General features: G+C 64.2%; 1 protein-coding gene across 1 annotated transcript in view; it reads right to left on the bottom strand.

Moving 5' to 3' along the window:
- Window positions 1-17,518, bottom strand: part of SDK2 (sidekick cell adhesion molecule 2) — a 48,323-nt gene that overhangs the window by 20,479 nt on the left and 10,326 nt on the right. The window contains 1 exon segment of the mRNA XM_040530619.1: window positions 7,576-7,735. Within this exon segment, the coding sequence (XP_040386553.1) occupies window positions 7,576-7,735 (160 nt within the window).

Raw genomic sequence — 17,518 nt, forward strand, 5'->3', positions numbered from 1 at the left:
CGGGTCCCACGCCAGCACCACAATTGCTGGGCAGCAACCCCTGCGCCAGGTCCCTTCCCCAAACCGCAGCTGCTGGAGGTACGTGTGCACGTGTGTGCGCAAGCTGGGGGGCCAACACAGAGCCCCCCCGGCGCTGAGGGACTCATGTGCAAGCCGCCAGCCACGGAGCTCATTGCCCTGCTCCTTCCCGGAGCTGCCAAGGTGACCCCTGCCCGCAGGCGGCCCCGCAGCCCCCCGCTTTTGCGAGCCAGCAGCCGTCACCTCCCTGCCTGCCCGAGGTGCTGGTGTCCTGGGTGGGAGGTGCTGGGTAAGCAGCTTTGGAGCTGTCAGAAGCAGGATTCGACCTGGGACCTGCAGGCGGTGCTGCCTTCTCCTCAAGCCAGGCCTGGGAGGTCTGCCCGGGCTGCCGCCCCCCGCACGCGGGGCTCCGGGACCCGGGACGTGGCGCTGGGGCTGCCCTGCAGGGACCAGAGCATTTCCCACCCTGATCCGAGCAAGGAGCCCCTTTCCTCGTGCTCCCCCCAGCCCCGCATACACCAAGGCTCTGAGCCCAGCACCGCTCCGATGAGCCAGGGCTGAGCCTTATCAGCCCCAGCGCCCTCGTCGCCGCTCTTATCAGCGCCAGCACCGCGCAGGCTGGTCTGCAGACGGGGGAAATAAGCACAGCTCGGCTCCCAGCATCACCCAGTCCCCACACCAGACCCCGCACAGCACATCCCAGGGCATTCTCAGCTCCTGGGACCACCACGGGTCCTCCTGCAGCACCCCAGAACGGGCTGGAGCCCCCCCGCTGACCCCCGGGGGCCGGGCAGGCTCCGCACCGCTGCCTCCCCGAACAGGGAGCGCTCCGAGATAAAGCGGAGGGGGAATAAAGAAGAAAGCTCGGCCCTCCTCGCCCGAAATCCAATCTTGCATTAAAGCACGCCGCGGGCTGTTTCAGCAGAGCTTTGTTTGTTCTTTTGATAACAGAGCGTAAATTAAACTTTCATAAGATGCGAGGAGCGCGTCCCCTCTGCGGGGATCTCCTGGTGTGGGAGACGGCGCTGGGGGCGCGGGGCTGCCCCCGAGCCAGGCTGGGCACCTCGGAGGGACCTCTGCTAGCACCCACCCTCAGGGGCCCCAGGCTTTGGGGGCTCCAAGGTCTGGCCCTGGGCTGCCCCAGGGATGCTCCGACAGCCGCGGCGGTGGCATTAGGGACCAGCTGGGTGCGCGTCCAGAGGGAAAACGTGCTGGGGAAGAGCCGTGTCCCCCTGTCCCGCACGGCGGTGGTGGCATTCAGAGCCCCAGCAAGCGCCAGCATCATGCAGAGCCCCACCATAGCCACAGCACCGCCACCGACGTGGCCGCAGAAAGGGACAGATTTGGAGGGGTCCCAACTTACCCTGCAAAGGGAACCTGGGGTGGGACACCCAGCCCCCCCCAGCCCCGTCCACCTCCTGCGCTGCTCTGGGGCCGTGCGCCGAGGCAGCAAAGGGCACTTTGTGTGCCAGAGACCGTGAGTCCCCACGGGAGAAGGGAGGGTGCCCTTTGGGAGCGAGTCCTTGAGTGTCACGGCTGATATTTAAAACGATCCCTACAGGCTTTAAATAAGATATTTCAATTCCAGGGAGCTGTCAGGAACTGAGGCGGACACCAGAAATAATGGGCACGCTCTCCTTGCGTTGTCCTCGTTAATAAATCACGGAGGCACACCGCGACGCCTACACGCGGGTGGATGGACGGACGGATGGACAGGCAGACACCAGCCGACGCCAGCTGCCCACAGCAGAGCAGAGGGGCGCACAGAGCCCCCCTGCAGCCCCCCTGTGCCTCTCCTCGCCGCCACGTCCCCTCCGTGCACGAGGCGCCCGCCGCGGTGCGATCTGTTCCCTCTGCAGCACCTCGTTCCCGAGACACCTCCGTGGGCACGGGGAGGCGCCCCCCCCTCGACGGAGACAGCCCTGCAAAGCCCAATTAACGGGGCCTCGTCCCTGCGCCACCGGAGCTGGAGGAGCTATTAAGGAGACGAGCTTTTGCACACACCTAAGCGGATGAAAATAGCCCAGAGAAAGGAAATCAATTACCGGGCGCAGTCTGGCCTGCAGTTATTAACCGACACGAGCAGAGACGGCGTTCTCTGCCACTTGGCTTCTGCAGAGGCTTTTATCCCAGATTGCTCCGATGCAATTCCCTTCCCCAGCCATGGATGCAGGAGGACGGTGACCAAATTCACGCTTCCTGTGGGGTGAGCGCTGCCCGGGGGCTCGGTGCGAGGAGGGGGGAGAGGCGAAGGGTGCAGCCCCTCGCCCACAGCCCCCCAATTTCAGGCAGGCAGGGGCTGCAGCACCCAAAATCCAACCCAAAGGGGTTGTTTTGCCAGGACACAAGCCCGCAAGCATGTGTTGCACCAGTTCAAGCTGGGAAGGAAATCTTGCCTCGCTCCGGGAGCATCCTGTGCTGCTGACTCCTCTGTTTCAGGGGCTTGTTTGTTTTGCTTTTACAGACAGAGGTTGACAGGGCATCATCCACGGGGAAAAGCACATTAAGGCAAGAAGTGACCAGCGCTTCAAAAGAAAGCCATGACGGAAAGCAGCCGCGGTCTCGAGGCTCGCTCAGGAAGCGTCTGTGCTGTGCTCGCACCGGGGGGGCCCCGAAGCCAGAAGCCCCGTGCCAGGGGACCGCCGGCTTTGCAGAAGCATCCAGCGAGCAGGAGGCGGCTTTGGCACCGGCTGGGTTTGACAGAAGGATGGGCTCCCGTTGGAAACCAAGTCCTCTTCATCCATCTACTGCGCCAGGGAAGCACCTGCCACACTCCCACTAGCAGCTCGGCTGCAGCTCCCCTCCGTGCTCATGGAAAAACGGGGTGAAGAGCCCCCAGCCCCAACCCAATCCCAAGCAGCTGCTTTTGCCCTGGGGCAGAGACACCACAGCACAGCCTGGAGGGGCAGCGAGGGGAGGCTCCTGGGTGCCCCAAGGAAAACGCAGCCCCAAGGACCCCCACCTCCCATGGGTGCCTGTGCAGGGACCCCACAGCCAGGGGAGCATCACCCTGCTTGTATGGCACAGCGCCGAGACCAGCCACTACCCCCTCGCCGTGCCACCCTGGCAAGGCACTGGCAGCACCAGCGCCACGGGCACAGGGTCCCCAAACTCTTCCTACTCCACTTCCCAGCACACCCTGCTGCACGCCCTGCCTTGTTATTGTAGGGTTGCTCACAACACCGCGGGGCCCCCGCGCTCCGGCAGAGCGATGCCCCAGCCTTGGCTGATGCCGGCGGCTCTATTATTGTAGGGTTGATGAGAAGCGTGGGGCTGACGCTGCTGAATTATTATTAGATTGAGGGGGTGGAGAGGGGCCGGGAAAAGCACCAGCCAAAGGATCTGATCCATCAAATTTAAAGCCAGGAGAGCGCAGAAACCTGAGCGGTTCCTCCAATGCAGCCCAGTAACAGCAACAGCTGGATCGGATTTTGGGCATAAGCACATTGGCACAGCCCCCTTTGATTAATATCCTGTATAACGACTAATTAATTCTAGAGGGGACATGTATTTGAATAGTTACTGTGTGATAATGAAATGTCAAGTGAGCATTAAAACACACTTAGCGAGGGTTTAATGACTCCCAGCATCTGAGCCCAGTGCCCCAGCACCTCACCCACACCACGCCGGGCTTCTGCTCAATATGTTTTTAAATACTCCCCCTAGGATTTCATCAGTCCCCATTAGCTCTATTATTGAATCTCAATTAGCTCCTGATTGGAAAGGGCTCTGCTTTGACACATGTGGCCGGAGCCATCGCCTCGCCGCTTGCCAGCATTTTCCTTTAGTCAGGGGAATTGCAAGGGCACCAGCAGCCCTGTGAGTCACTGCCTCAATTGGCCCTGCTAGGACAACGAGCCATTTAATAATTAATGCCCACACATCAATCTGCTGCCCTCCTGCAGAGCAGGGAGGGGAGCAAGTGGCTGCCGCAGGGCACCAGGCTCAGCCCAGGACGCGGCACCCAAAGGGGCCCCAGCGCTTTGCTCCCTGTGAACTCATCCACGGTGCAAGCAGCAGCAGCAGCTTTGGGCTCAGCAGCCCCCCGTGGAGCTTCCCTCCCACTGCTGCCCGAGCCAAACAAGCCCCCGGGGACAGGCAGGAGGCTTTTTGCCACGAGTGGCACCAGCAAAGCCCACCCCACGCTGCCCTTACCCGCTGGGCGCAGCCTCCACGGTGCCAGAGCAGCGCACAGCGGTGCTGAGCACAGAAGCAGCACAGCACCCCACTTAGCCTGGCTGCAACCCCCACTCTTATGTTCATCAACTCCTGTTAATTACGTTAATGAATGGCAATTAGCTCCCCAGGGGGCCGGCTGCACTTCACACCTGGGCTGGCAGAGAGCTCACGCAGGCAGCCCCGGGCCCTGCTCCTGGCTGGCAGCGTCCCAGCTCGGGGTGCGACGGGGGAGCCTGGGGCGAGCCACCCAGCGTGCCCCCGGAATGGTTTTCAGGGGTTTCTGCCACATCTTTTACAAAATTTGGGGATGAAGTACGTGCTTCAGACACCTGGGACCCCCGGAGGGCCACAAAGGCTTGGCAGAGTCCCGTGTTTGTGGCGCGCTGCGTCCCCGGGGGACGTGCACCCCAAAACACCCCAATCCAGCTAAACAGCCCAGCGAGGGGAGCCAAGGAGCCCCAGAAAAATGGGGCAAAGCCACACAAGTTGGAGCTGTGTTTTTGCTTTCCTGGGCTCCATGCTCCTGGCACGGGGGGTCCGGGCTCTTGGGAAGCGCCGGGGGCTCCTTTAGGGGCTGCTGGGCTCCCCCAGCAGCTGCGGTGGGTGTGGGGAGAGGAAGGAGGGCTGATTGCATAGATGGGAGATGCATCTCCAAGGTTGGGAGGCTGTCCAGAGGTAATCTATGTGTAAGGCAATTTCCGAAGGCAGCAGGACTCGATGCAAACCTTAATAGGACAATCTCCTGTGATAAATTACCAGACCCAACTAATCTGCATGTTAAATTTCTTGTATGAGAAATAAATATCCTCAATTCACCAGAGAAGCGCTTTCCTTCGGAGGATTTCATTAAAGGCATCGAGCTGCCTGATTTGCATGTTGTGATTCCTCGTACGAGGAGAAGTCAGGCCCCGGAGAGCTGACGGGAGAGCCCGGCACCGGCGAGATTACGCACGGAAAAACAGAGCCGGCCCCGGAGAGCACGGTGCCGGCGTGCCGGGGCACGGAGCACAGCGGGCAAGCCACCACCACCGCCCTCCTCACCACCACCTTCCTCTTAACCAAGGTCACGTCGGGCATCGGGGGGCTGCGGGGTGCTGCGGGGTGCCCAGGCGTGGGGGCAGCCGGGGTCCCCCCGGAGAGCCGTCCCCACGCCAGCAGCAGGCGATGAAGGAGGCAAGTGGCCAGGGGACGGTCCCCTGTGGTCCCCAGGGATGCTCCCGACGGGGATGGCTCCCCCTGCCCATGGGGGGATGTCCCTGCCCCTCGCTGGCCGAGCGCCGGGGCCCCGCCGAGCCCGCTCCCCGCCTGGCCTTCGCCGCGTGCCAGCGAGTCGCTCCCGCCGCGAGCTGGCGGCTGGCTTGCTGCGGGAAGGAAAGGGCAGTTGCCATGGAAACCCGCTGGAAAATTGGGAGCGCGGCTCCTCGCCTTCGAACGCGGGAGCGAAGCCGTGCAGACGGGCTGGAGCTGCTCGGGGAGGGCGCGGGGCCGAGGGGGCAGAAGGAAAACGGGCGAAAAGCGCGGGACTGGGAGCAGCCGGAGGTGCGGGTGGTGGAGGAGAGGGGAGGATGCTGAGGCCGAAGGCTCCGTGGCACGCTGCCCTGGCTGGGAACTGCAGCTTCATGGGCATGGGCCCAGCATGTGGGCAGCACGGTGCGTCCTGCCCCGGGCACAGCAGGGTCCCGGGGGGGTCCCCGCTGCCCCCAGAGCGGGGGCACACCAGGCGGTGCGCGCTGGCCCCGAGCAGGGGGTGGCTGCACCCCACATCCCTCACCCACCCCACCAAGGCACCCACAGCCCGAGCATCCCTGCACACTCCCGGCCATCGGCCCCAGCCCTCCCCACCCCTCCAAGGATCACTCTGTTTCTAAACTCGTTAACTTTTAATTACTACCTTCCCGCTGCCTGAGCGGGCTGGCTCCGAGCCACCTACATCTCTATTAAAATTCAATTTATGCCCATCATAACTAATTTTGGTACTTCGCCTTCCTCTCCGGCAGCCTCCAATTGCAGACGAGACGTCCGAGATCTCCTCTTGCCACGCAAAATCCCTGCGGGGAGCCGGGGCCGGGCAGCGTGAGCTGGGCTGTGACGCCGCTGCCGGCAGGTTGCGGGGCCGGGGGAGCCGGGCAGAGATTTGCAGGGAGCCTGTGTGCTTCGTTAGCTCGGCAGCGAGCTTTGTTTGGGTTTTTCCCTGTGTTTTCGTTTGTTTTCTTGCTTTCTTCCTTAATCCTTCCCTGGCTGCGAGCTGGAGCCGGAGGCAGGGGGCTCGGGGGAAGGCAGTCACCTTGCGCCAGGGACGTGGGCTGCAGAGCATCCCAGGGCGGTGTGGGGACACGAGTGCTGGCCCCTGGGGCACAGGCTGCTCCTGCATGGGCTCTGCAGCCCCCACCCTACTTCCACAACCCCATTTAACGCCTGACATTTTGCATTGCTGCAGCTGGAGTCCTGCACTGCCGGCATCACAGGGCCCGACGAGCATCCGAGCTTTGCCACCAGGCCTAGGGACAAGGGACCTGTCCCACGGGGTCACCGGACACCCAGCACCGGGATGAGCACCGCTGGAGCACCCTGGTACTGAGCCAGGAGCATCGCAGAGCTGCAGCCACTGGGGCACCCCTGGGCTTGGTGGGGGGCACCCCAAGGGTCCCCAGGACCCGCAGCCACCACGCCGTGGCTCCAGCAGCCACCACGGCACCCGGTAGCGGGGAGGGGACCAGCACACATCACGGTGCATGGTACCAGGGACCAGCATCCACCACGGCACGGTGCTGGGGAGGGGACCAGCACCCCGCCCGGCGCAGGGGAAGGGACAGGGACGTCCCCCAGCCCCGCTGTCTGCATTCCTGGCATCCCGGAGCAGCCCCGCGTTGCTACAGCAACACGAAGCCTTCGGATGCAATGCCTTTAAACGGGGAACGGCGTGTCTCGGGCTGAATTATTGATTAAAACGGAGAGGATGACACACGCACGCACAGAAGAGACGGCGAGAGGTGCCCGGCTTGGTTTCAAGGCGAGCTGGAAGTGGGCTGTGACGGGGGCTGGCAGGATTACTCGGTGCACGGGGCTGGGACCGGTGCTGGCCCGGGCAGGCCAAACCTGGCCACGAGCTGGCCGTGATCTGTGGCCCGCTGCTAATCCTGCGCTGTGCAAACGCCTCCTCTCGCTGCTGACCCGCTTAAATCCACTGCTCTGCTCCCGTTTGCCCTCCAAACAGAGCGAGGCAGCTCCCGGCGGCATGCTAATCACAGCTCCAGCCTTGGCACGGCCCCCGGTGCCGCGAGGTGTCCCCTTGCCACGAGGAGAGCCGATGGGGACCAGCACGCCGGGCAGGATTTGGTCCCGCCCCCCCCCCCCGCGCATCCCCAGGCGGGCACTCACCGGTACTCCAGGGAGAACTTGGTCAGCTCCCGGCTGTTGTGCAGCCACTTGAATTCGAGGGGCCAGCTGCCCTCGGCCATGCACGTCAGCACCAGGCGGTTCCCCTCCAGGTGCACCTGGCTCCGCACCGGCTCCGTCTTAAAGTACGGGGAGACGTCGTCTGGGGGAGAGAAGGGAGAGGGGTGAGAGCCGGGACCTGCCCCATGCCACCCCAGGAGCAACGCCCCCATAGCAGGGCAGCACCGGGGCCCCGACCACTTCATCCCGGGCACGGCTTTATTCCAGCAGGGCTCAGGGATGCGGGATCCCAGCTTCTGCCTCCCCTGTCCCCCAAACCACAGCCCCCAGCCCAGCCTGGGGACCCCTCCACATGGCCACCCCCCAGCCGAGCCATTTCCCGAGCGTATCGGCGGGAGCTTAGCCCATCTAGGGTTTCTCTAAGCTGCTTTCTTTGCTTTATTCCTGGCCGCCTTTGTAGCGTTTCAGAAGCACGGAGCTTTTAACTCGGGGGGTGAAATGGGGCGGAGGGGCTGGGAGCAGAGTGAGACATAAACACTTACTCGTCTCCTGTTTTATTTGCTAAGTAAAACTATAAATCGAAACACACAGCTCCATTTTCTGCTTAACAAATGGAAGCCCTTTTACTTCAAAGACACATTCATATTCCCCAGCAGCTTTCAAGTGCGCTTTCAATCACGGCTTTGGGTTTTTTCTTTGGGGTCGGGCTTTGCTTTCTTGTGTGCGCCTGCTGAATTCCAGCCCCGGCGCTCCGCACTGCGAGCTGCCAGCAAAGCAGTGCCGGCCCCGAGCTGCCCAGGGCCGGGAGGGATGCTGGGCTCAGCCCGCCGTGGGGCCCCCGCCACCCTGGGAGGGATGCTGGGGGTGTGCAGGAGCTCAGAGGCACCCAGACACCGCCAGTCCCTCCCTGGGGGTCTGTTTGTTCCCTCTCCTCCTTGCCGGCATGCCCCAGGGTGCCCCAGCCCCTTGCTGCACCCATATCGAAATGCTGCACCAATTTACAGCCCCATCCTCCCAGTGCCTGGGGGGGGGGGGGGGGGGCCAGCAGCATTGATGCCAGGCGGATCATCAGGTGGGGAAGCAGCAGCTCACGGCTCCTTCCTTGCAGTCCCCAGCCTGACCCCCAGCAGCACGCGGGCTGTCGGGGGCTGCCCTTGTCGTCCTGCTGCCCCCTGGATGTGGGTATCAGGGCTGAAGCCCCAGCAGCCCGGCTCCTGCCCCCCCAGTAAGCCCCAAACACTGCAGGGGGGCACAGAGCTGCGCTCGGAGGGCCGTGGGTGAGCATCCAGGTGCGGGAGCTGTGTCCGTGCACGGCGTGCGCTGCTCTGCACGCGTGTGCGTGGGGCTGCACACGTGCCAGGGGCAGCAGCAGAGAGAAGCTTGACCTCAAACACCAGGGCTTGGCCCACGCTGGATGAGTTCACGCTGGGGATGGAGACCCCTGGGATTACCACGGCCCCCGGCTGGGGCTGAGGCACAGCCAGACACCGACCCCATACCGAAACCAGTAAATGAGCCACCGACTGGTTTGGAGCCCAGCTGGATGGATGCTGCCAATGCACCTGGGGACGTGGGGCAGTACAGTGTGATCCACAGGCACAGCACCCATGGGAACGCCTGGCAGGGGGCTGCCACGGGCCCCCCCCTGCCCCCACGTGCTGCAGCGGCGCCGCGGCGGCCCCGAGAGCGGCGTGCCCGGGGCACGTCCCCACGCCGAGCCCGGCGCTGGCGCAGGAGGCGCCTGGGAGCAGGGTGCCCCCGCCGCACCTTCCCCGGGGCAGCTCGCTGTTTGCATACATCCTAATTTGATTTTAAGCAGCTAAGTCTCAGCTCGCTTTGAAGCGCCCCAGCCATCTGTTCTGCATTAAAGGGTGGAAAGCGGTGCCGAGGAGGAGAGGCGCATCCTAATTCCGCTATTGATCATGCGATCGTTATCCGCCCACCAAGGTCACGGCAGCCGCCTCGGACGGAGCAGCTCCCCTGTCCCCAACCCATGAGCCGCTGCTCCGCTCCCCCCAGGAAGCCAAAACCCCCCCGGCAGGGCACAGCCAGGCTGGGGCTCCCATGGGGTGGGAGCAGCTCCGGGCTCCATCCTCGTCGCCCCCCGCAGCGGCTGCGCTGGAGCAGCTCCGGCTGCACGCAGGGGCGGCCGCGTGTGAAATCCTCGTTGCCCTCCCGACGTGTGACAAGGGCGCCCGTGCCCCGGCGCGGGGACCGGGGGTGGCAGGAGGAGCAGAGGAACCTGGGGAGAGGAGGACGCCCGATTTACTGCTGGCATCTCAGAGAGGTCTCCGAGCAGGGGCTGGGCTGTTCCCGACCTTCACCTGCTCACCAGCTCCAGCCACGGGCACAACTCAGCACCATTCGGAGGGGAGAGGCGTCGCAGCACCCAACCTGCATCACCAAAGGCTGACAGCACCCTCCCCGCCACGGCTACCACCACCCTCCCCATCCCCCTTCTGCAATCCCAGCCTCGCAGACGCATCGCCCAGCCGGAGCAGGACAGAGAGCTGCGGCTGGGAGGTTCCCCTGCAAACAATTTATGTTTCCTCCCCCAAAAATCTCCCGCTGCCCGGGGCAGGATGGGCCACGGCAGGGTCCCAGCGCCGGGTGCAGGTCGGTGCCCGCAGCATCGACACCGCCGCCCTCGGTCCTGAGCCCAGCGGGAGAATTCCTGGGGCGTGCCAACCACGTCCCGCCCCCCCCCCCCCCCCAAACGGAGGGTCATTACTGCTAATTCTGCCTCTCCCCCATCTGTTGTGACTGTTTACACTCCACTTGCTAATTAGAGACTAATTAGTTGGTGCAGAAATTCATCACTTTCCAAACACAGGCGGCAGCAAGAGGGAGAGGCGGCCCCGGGAACAGCTGCACATCTGCTGGCGGCGCTGGGCTCCCCGGGGCAGACGGATGGGTGCCGTGCCATGCCGTGCCGTGCCGTGCCACCTATGCCAGCCCAGCACAGTCCCCTGCACGCCGAGAGGGGCCCCCCTAAACCACTCCATCCCCAGCCTGCAGTGCAGAGGAGGGGGAACGGCAGCGCATCCCCTGGCCGAGCTGCCAGGGTGACGGAGGGGATAAATGGGATGCCGAGCGCTGGTAATGGGGAAGGAGGACGGGAAGGGGAAGGGGGGGTGACCCCGGCTCCCTTCTCCCTGCTCTCTCCCTCCGCTGCCTCTGACATTTTAATGCCAAGGCCTCGCAAGGCACTAATCCAGCCTAACGGGATCAAAATCTTTGGTCCTTACCCTTTATTTACATAATGGGCACTGGGAGCTGGGTCTGAGCCCGTGGCCGGTGCATTAGCACTGGGGAGGGCATGAGGATACAGGGCAGGGGGGCCCGGCCTCACTAGCAAAGCAGTAATGGATCCTAATACCAGGGCGTAATGGGCGAGCTGGGATCTAAGCATCTCCCCCCCAGCTTCAAATCCCTCCTGATGGGAAGAGACGGGGAGTTTTAAGCCCGGAGGAATCCAGCCTGAAGCCCTGCCAAGGGCACGGCTCTGCCAGGCAGCTGCTGGCAGTGGGGGCTGAGTTCAGCCCCCCCATGCTCAATGAGCCCCAGCAAGAGGCGCTGAGATGGGGCTGGGGGCACGAGGCACGGCCCCGCAGGCAGCACGGGGTCCCCACAGCTCCATCACCATGCTCACCTGTCCCCAGCCCTCCGTGCAGGACCAGCAGCTCACAAGATGCCCGGGTCCTTCCCCCATCTTTGCTGTTGACGCCTTGCACAAACACGGAGAGGTTTTGGGTCCCCCCTGCCCAGCACGGTGACCCCAGGGACAGCGGTGGGGGGACCGCAGGCCCAATCCGTTCTTGGGCTCAGCACAGGGCCACCACCCCGCTGCCCCTTGGGACAGGGAGGCGACACCCAGACACTCCCCTCCCCGGCTCATTAATCGGAAGCTGATCAGCCCTGCGCCTGCTTCCTGCTAATTGCCATTAATCAGGGCGAGGAGCAGCTGGATGCGCCAGGCAGCCCAAACCCATCCCTGCTCATCACGCAGCCGGACCCCGGGGGGCCACCCCAAATGCACAACGGGGGTGACAGAGCCACGTCCCTGCTCCCCCAGGGTTTGTAGGGCTGCAAGCACCGGTCCTGGCACCAGCAGAGCCCCCGAGGGTCCTCCATCCCTCCTGGGGTGTCCCTGCATGGCAGCCCCGCTGTGCAGCCGCCGCTCTGCCCCCCAGAGCCCCCCCAGCAAGGGGAGACGGAGCTAAATCTCTTCTGCATCAGACTATTGCTGGCGCTACGCAGCACGAGGAGATTAAAAAACAATAAAGAGAAAGCGAAACCCTCCGCTATAATTACCAGCCTTTAGCCGCCAGCGGAGGCAGGGGAGGGAGGGAGGGAAGGAGAAGGGGGGAAAAAAAGGAGCAGAGAAGAAGAAATCCACTAAAATTTTAATAGGAACCACTGCATTTAATTTAACGACACATTTTTTCAATTACCAGAATAATTGTTTTATTCATAAAACGAGTTTCAATAACGAGGGTAATTTTCCTTTGTTTTTATTATTCATTTGTGGAACATATTCGCGGAGCAGTTCCCTGGCGCCGCAGCAGCCGCTCCGCAGCCGGGGGACTGGGGGAGGCAGGCGGGCAGGCGGCAGCGTGGCAGGGAAGGGGTTAAAACCGCCAGGCACGGGGCCCACGGGGGACCCCAGTGGGGTCACAGCCCTGGCTGGTGGGTGCACGGTGCCACGCAGCTCCCCTGGCTGTGGGACGGGTCCGTGCCACCGCCCCAGCACCGGCCACCCCCTCGGAGTCCCTCGGTTCTCCAAAGAGAGGTCACCCAAGGGTGCCCGTCCCCAGGGACGAACCACGTCCCCTCCGCAGCCACCCCAGCACGGTGTCCCCACGCCCAGGGACCTGACCCGGGGCCAGGCGATGCCCCGAGTGGTGCCCGGGGAGCCTCGCGCTGGCTAAGTTCCATTTTCTGCTCGCTCAACGCCAGCGTGCGGTGGGGAGGCATCAATTTTTCATCGTGTTGGTAAAGCCACCGCGTGACGGAACGGCGCACGTCCCCGTGGAGCACGGAGGGCACGGTCCCACCGCGGGGACAGGCCAGGAGCTGCTGCAGCACCGCGCACGGCCCCGCCGCTGGCAGCCACCCCCGCTGCCCCCGCGTGTCCCCCAGGACGGTGCCGGTGGCCCCGCGGTACCCGGCAGGTGCTGGCGGATTAGCAGCGCTCTCCGCCGCTGCCGGGGCCATTAGTATTCCTGAGACGAGGCCTCTTCCCCTTAATAAAAAGCAAACAGAATTGAAATGCCAAGCGCTGCCGGCACCTGGGGAGACGCGGAGCTCGACGCGCCCGTGCCACGGCGCCGAGGGGCCGAGAGGGAAGGTGGGCGCGGGGTGGGGACGGTGTGGGCATCCTCGCCGAGCCCCGCTCACCCCCAGAGCCACCCCCGATCATCGGCTTCCCCGCAGTGACTCGCCACCAGCTTCAAACACGGGGCAGGAGCACTGGAGAGGCACCAGGCGGTGCTTCAAGGCGGTAGCGGGGACCGTGGCTTGCGCCCCGCAGCCACGCAGCACCGCTCACCGGCATCGCCGCCCATGGCATCCCCGGCATGGGGCTCTCGGCACGGCCCAACTTTCATCTCCCACCGCTGGGTGCAGCGGGGAGAAGCGTTTCAGGCGGTGCCAGCCCCGCTCGCCCCATGGTGGTGGCACGTCCCCAGCACCAGGGGCTGGTGCCAGGATTAACCCGCCCGGGGACACCCAGAAACCGCAGCTCAGCCACCCGAGGAGGACAGGAGTGACCGAAGAGCTTGACAAAAGCCCCACCAGCCCCAAAGCACCATTCACGCTGTCCCCATCCCGGTGTGCCCAGAGTCCCTGACCCCTGCCCGGGTCTCTGCCAGGGGGGCTCGGTGCCCACATGCCCGGGGGGGCGATGGGAGGCACTGGCACGGCTCCACCTCACCCCAACTAATCCCTCCGGAACCGCAGCGCCTCGTGCGTGTGAGCAGGCTGCAGCCCGTGCCGAGCCCCTGCACAACCTTGGCACGATCGAGGAAGGTCAGCACGGCCGAGATGGCCACAAGGGACACCCCGGCTGCCCCCCTGTCCCCTCTGGGCCTGACTGGTGGCCATGCAGTGGCACGGAGCAGCTCCGGTCCCCACTGGCACATGGAGAGGTGCCAAAAGCACCCAGCATGACCCTGCCGGTCTCACCCCCGTCGCCCACCTCCCAGCACAGCTCCTTGGTGTGTTTTTAACATTTTTTTCCTTTTTACCAATAAAAAGACTTATAACTGCGGATGTGTCCGTTAATCCTCGCAACTTACTTTGTTCCTCTCCTTTCCTGCTTTTCCCCTCGCTCCCCTTCTCCCCCTGCTGAGACCAAGAGCTTTATAAATCTCCTTCTGGCTATTAATTAAAAGCAACCTCTCTGCTATCATGAGTGTACTTGCCATAAATTAATAGCGGCCTTCTTAATCAAATCTTATCTCCTCTCCGAGCGCCCGGTGCTGGAGTCGGTATCCCAGCCCGCCCAGCCGTGAAATGCAATTTCCAATGCTCCAGCAGAGGCTGCGGCTCCGCTCCCTGTCCCCGCTCCGTGTCCTCGCCACCTCCTGGCCTGTCCCTCAGGCCCCGGGGTGGCCCGGCTAAGCGTGGGGGTGGCTCCCCGAAGGCACGCTCCATTTCTCAGCCTTTTACCGCGTTTATCCACAGCCTCCATGGACAGCGCTCGCCTCTCAGCCTGGCCCCCAAAACCGCCCAAGCCCCCCGATCCTACACACCTTCTCCATAGGGTTTCCCTTCTCCCCACCCACACAGCACCCTCCCACTGCACCCCGAGGTGCTGCTCCAGCTCTGGGATCCCAGACGAGCACAGGATGACGGTGAGGACCCTGTGCCCTGGCCCTGCCCCACAAACATCACCATCAAACCCGGTCCCATCCCCACTGAGAGCTCAGCTGGGCCGTGGCAGACTCCAAGCCCAGATCTCCCATTGAGCCCCACCTCCAGCAGTTCCCCAGCCCCACGGGGTGTCCCCAAGCCTTGGGGGGACGATGCCCCAAAAACCAGAGCCCAGCAACTGCTCCTTCTCCACGCTGGAGCTGCTAATTGCAGCCCCCTCCCGTACCAGCTGTGATTTTCCTGCCCAGCAAAGGCAGCCCTGCAGCCCCCCTGCTTCCACATTGCCTGGCACAAGCACAGGGGGCTTTGGCTCCATCCCTGCCCGAGCACCAGGGCCCGAGCGGGGCCACGCCGAGCCCAGAGACTGCAGGGGCAGCGGGGGGGGGGGCTGAGCCGCGAGCCGTGCCGAAAAGAGGCGGCTTCTCCTAAAGCGATTGCAGAGCGGAGCTCAGAGGGTTTTAAACAGAGGCAGCACAACCTGGAGAGCCTCCCTCGCTCGGCCCCAGCCGCGCAGAGATCTGAGCGGTTTTTAAGGAAGAAAACCACCTTCGTTGCACGGAAATGGGGCTGTGGCCCCGCATTGTCGGCAGGCTGGAGCGGAGCCGCACCACCTGCATTCAGAGGACGCGGGAGGGTCTCGGAGCCGCTGCAGCCCTCCCTCCAGCAGCACAGCCCGGAGCCGCGCCAGGCTGAGCCTCCTCCGAGCCCATGCCCGGTGCCCCCCTCGAGGGCAGAGCTGGTCCCGGAGCAGCGAGAGGCTCCCGGTGCTGCACGGGCACCCAGGGCCCTTTGGCCACCCGTGGATATGGCTCCGTCTCTGCTGATGCCCTGCACCGAGCCCACCAGCACCGACCACAGCGGAGAGGTGTGGGGCTGGCAGCAAAGCCCTTGGGGCTCACACCACGACTCCTGCCCAGCTGGGGGGGATGCAGGCACGGGGTGCCTCCTCCCAACGCACCCCGACCACGAACGAACAGCCCTGCACAGCCCTGAGCCAGCCCCAGAGGCAGCGGGGAATCGCTGTCAGCTGGGCCACGAGCACGGCTCTGGGTGGGCACCGGCACGGAGAGCAGGCAGCGCAGGCAGGGGGGTGCAAACGCCCAGCACAGGGAAGGTCTGGGTGCTGGGAGGGTGCTTGGGGGATGCGGCCAGCCTCACGGTGAGCGTGCAAGTGTGCACACAACATCCACGCTGCATACAGCTGGGGGAGTGGGGGGAAAGGCAGGGGAATCAAGGGGCAGGAGGGGTCCCCTGCACCTCCAAATTGCCCTGAAGCTGCCACGGCGTGACCGTGAATCAGCCAAGGCTGGGCGCCGCCCCCAGGGACCTGGTGGAGCATCCTGCGCCTCCCTCGCAGGAGATTTGGGGTTTCTTACATGCCGTAAGCCGATTGCAGAGGTGTGTTAACTGGATTAGGTGGGAGGCTTCGAGAGAGGCAGACCTGGAGCGGCTGCTAAGCGGAGCACCGCTGCAGCCCGTGTGACGCCAGCAGGATTTGCAGAGCTGGCTTTTAAACTGATTTCTTCCCTTCAGCCTTCAGAAAGGGGAAGCTGCGGGAGGGACGGGGGCTCTGCCGCCTCCGCTCCCCACATAAAAACCCTGTGGGGCCAGGCATGGGCTGGCAGCGGGGTCACCTCCCCACGCAGCCACCCCTGCGCTCAGCTCCGGCACCCTTTGGGTGGTGAGATGGGCGAGGTAACACCCGTGGGGCGGCACGGTGACCCTACAGCCCCCTGTTGCGACAATCCCAGCTGGCAGCCGGCACCAGCTCCTGGCTCTCTGTGAGCCCTGCAGTTAATGCAAGCTGGGTGCTGCAGGGCACGGACGGGGAGGGCTGGGGGCCGTGATCTCAGCACCCCCGGTTGCGCCCAGCCCCGCAGAGCTGCCTGGATGCCCGGCACGCACCCAGCCCCAGGGCAGAGGAGACGCCGATGGGGGACCTCAGCAATCCCCGCCTCTGGGGACGCACAAAGTGCCCCCCCCGCCTCATCACACGGCCCCTGCAGCCCCGGCATGGCACCGGTGTCACCTGCGAGCGCGCAGCGGCTGTGCCCCTGTCACCCTCCATCCATCGCCGCCGGAGCTCCCAGCCTCGGCCCCGGGGTGCGGAGAGGCTGCGACCGCTGGGGCCCCCTGCAAAGCCCAACGCAGGGACACGGCACGGGGCCAGAAACGTCGTGGCACAGCCAGGATCCAGCCCCTCGCACCCGCCGGCTCTGAGCAGGGTCGGCACTGCCCAGCGGGGCTGTGGCACCCCCCCAGGACAGACAGAGGGACAGATGGACAGACGGACAGACAGACACCCTCCTCCTGCACTGCCTCTCCCCAGGCCGGCAGGACGCCCCGACCGCTGCCATCCCCGCTTCCTCCTCCCGCAGATCTGTCTCCAGGCCCACACTTATTTATTTATTTGTTAATTAACTGCTGTTTCCATAACAAACGCTCCAGCTTCTCCCAGACTCCAACAGCCCTGGGGCTGGATTGTTAACTAGGATTTTAATTTGTTAATTAAAAGCAGGATGGCTCCATAACAAGCTCCTATTCCACAGCTGGGTTCTCGGAGGGCTCAGGAGGCCATCGACTGCAGGGGGCTGGCGGCCTCGCCGTGCCCGGCCAAGCCCCACCGGGGACAGGGCGCATGGGGAGAGGCGAGCACGGCTCCCCCAGGACGAGGGACACTTGCAAAAGGGGTGCTGAGCCCCGCAGCACCACGGTGCCCGCTCAGGACCTCCCTTCCCAAAGCCACCTCCCTTCGCAGCCTCTCCCAGGACCCCTTCAAAGCCCCACGCAGCTCCCAGCACGTGTCCCCGGCCACCAGCTGGTCCCAGACCGGGGAAGCTCCCTCTGTGCCCCAAGCTGCAGAGCTGAGGCCATGCCAGCATCGCCCCCTCTTAGCCCCCAGCCCCCTGCCCAAGGATGGTGGCCTGGGACACCCCCAGTGCCCAGCCCTGGCAGCGGGGACCCAGCTGGGGGCAGCTCGGTGCCCACGGGGACCAGGTAAAGCCCGAGACCCCCACAGAGAGGAGGGAGAGGCGCCAGCCCTGGCCAG

Source organism: Cygnus olor, chromosome 18, assembly GCF_009769625.2.
Source record: "Cygnus olor isolate bCygOlo1 chromosome 18, bCygOlo1.pri.v2, whole genome shotgun sequence".
NCBI classification, from domain to species: Eukaryota; Metazoa; Chordata; class Aves; order Anseriformes; family Anatidae; genus Cygnus; species Cygnus olor.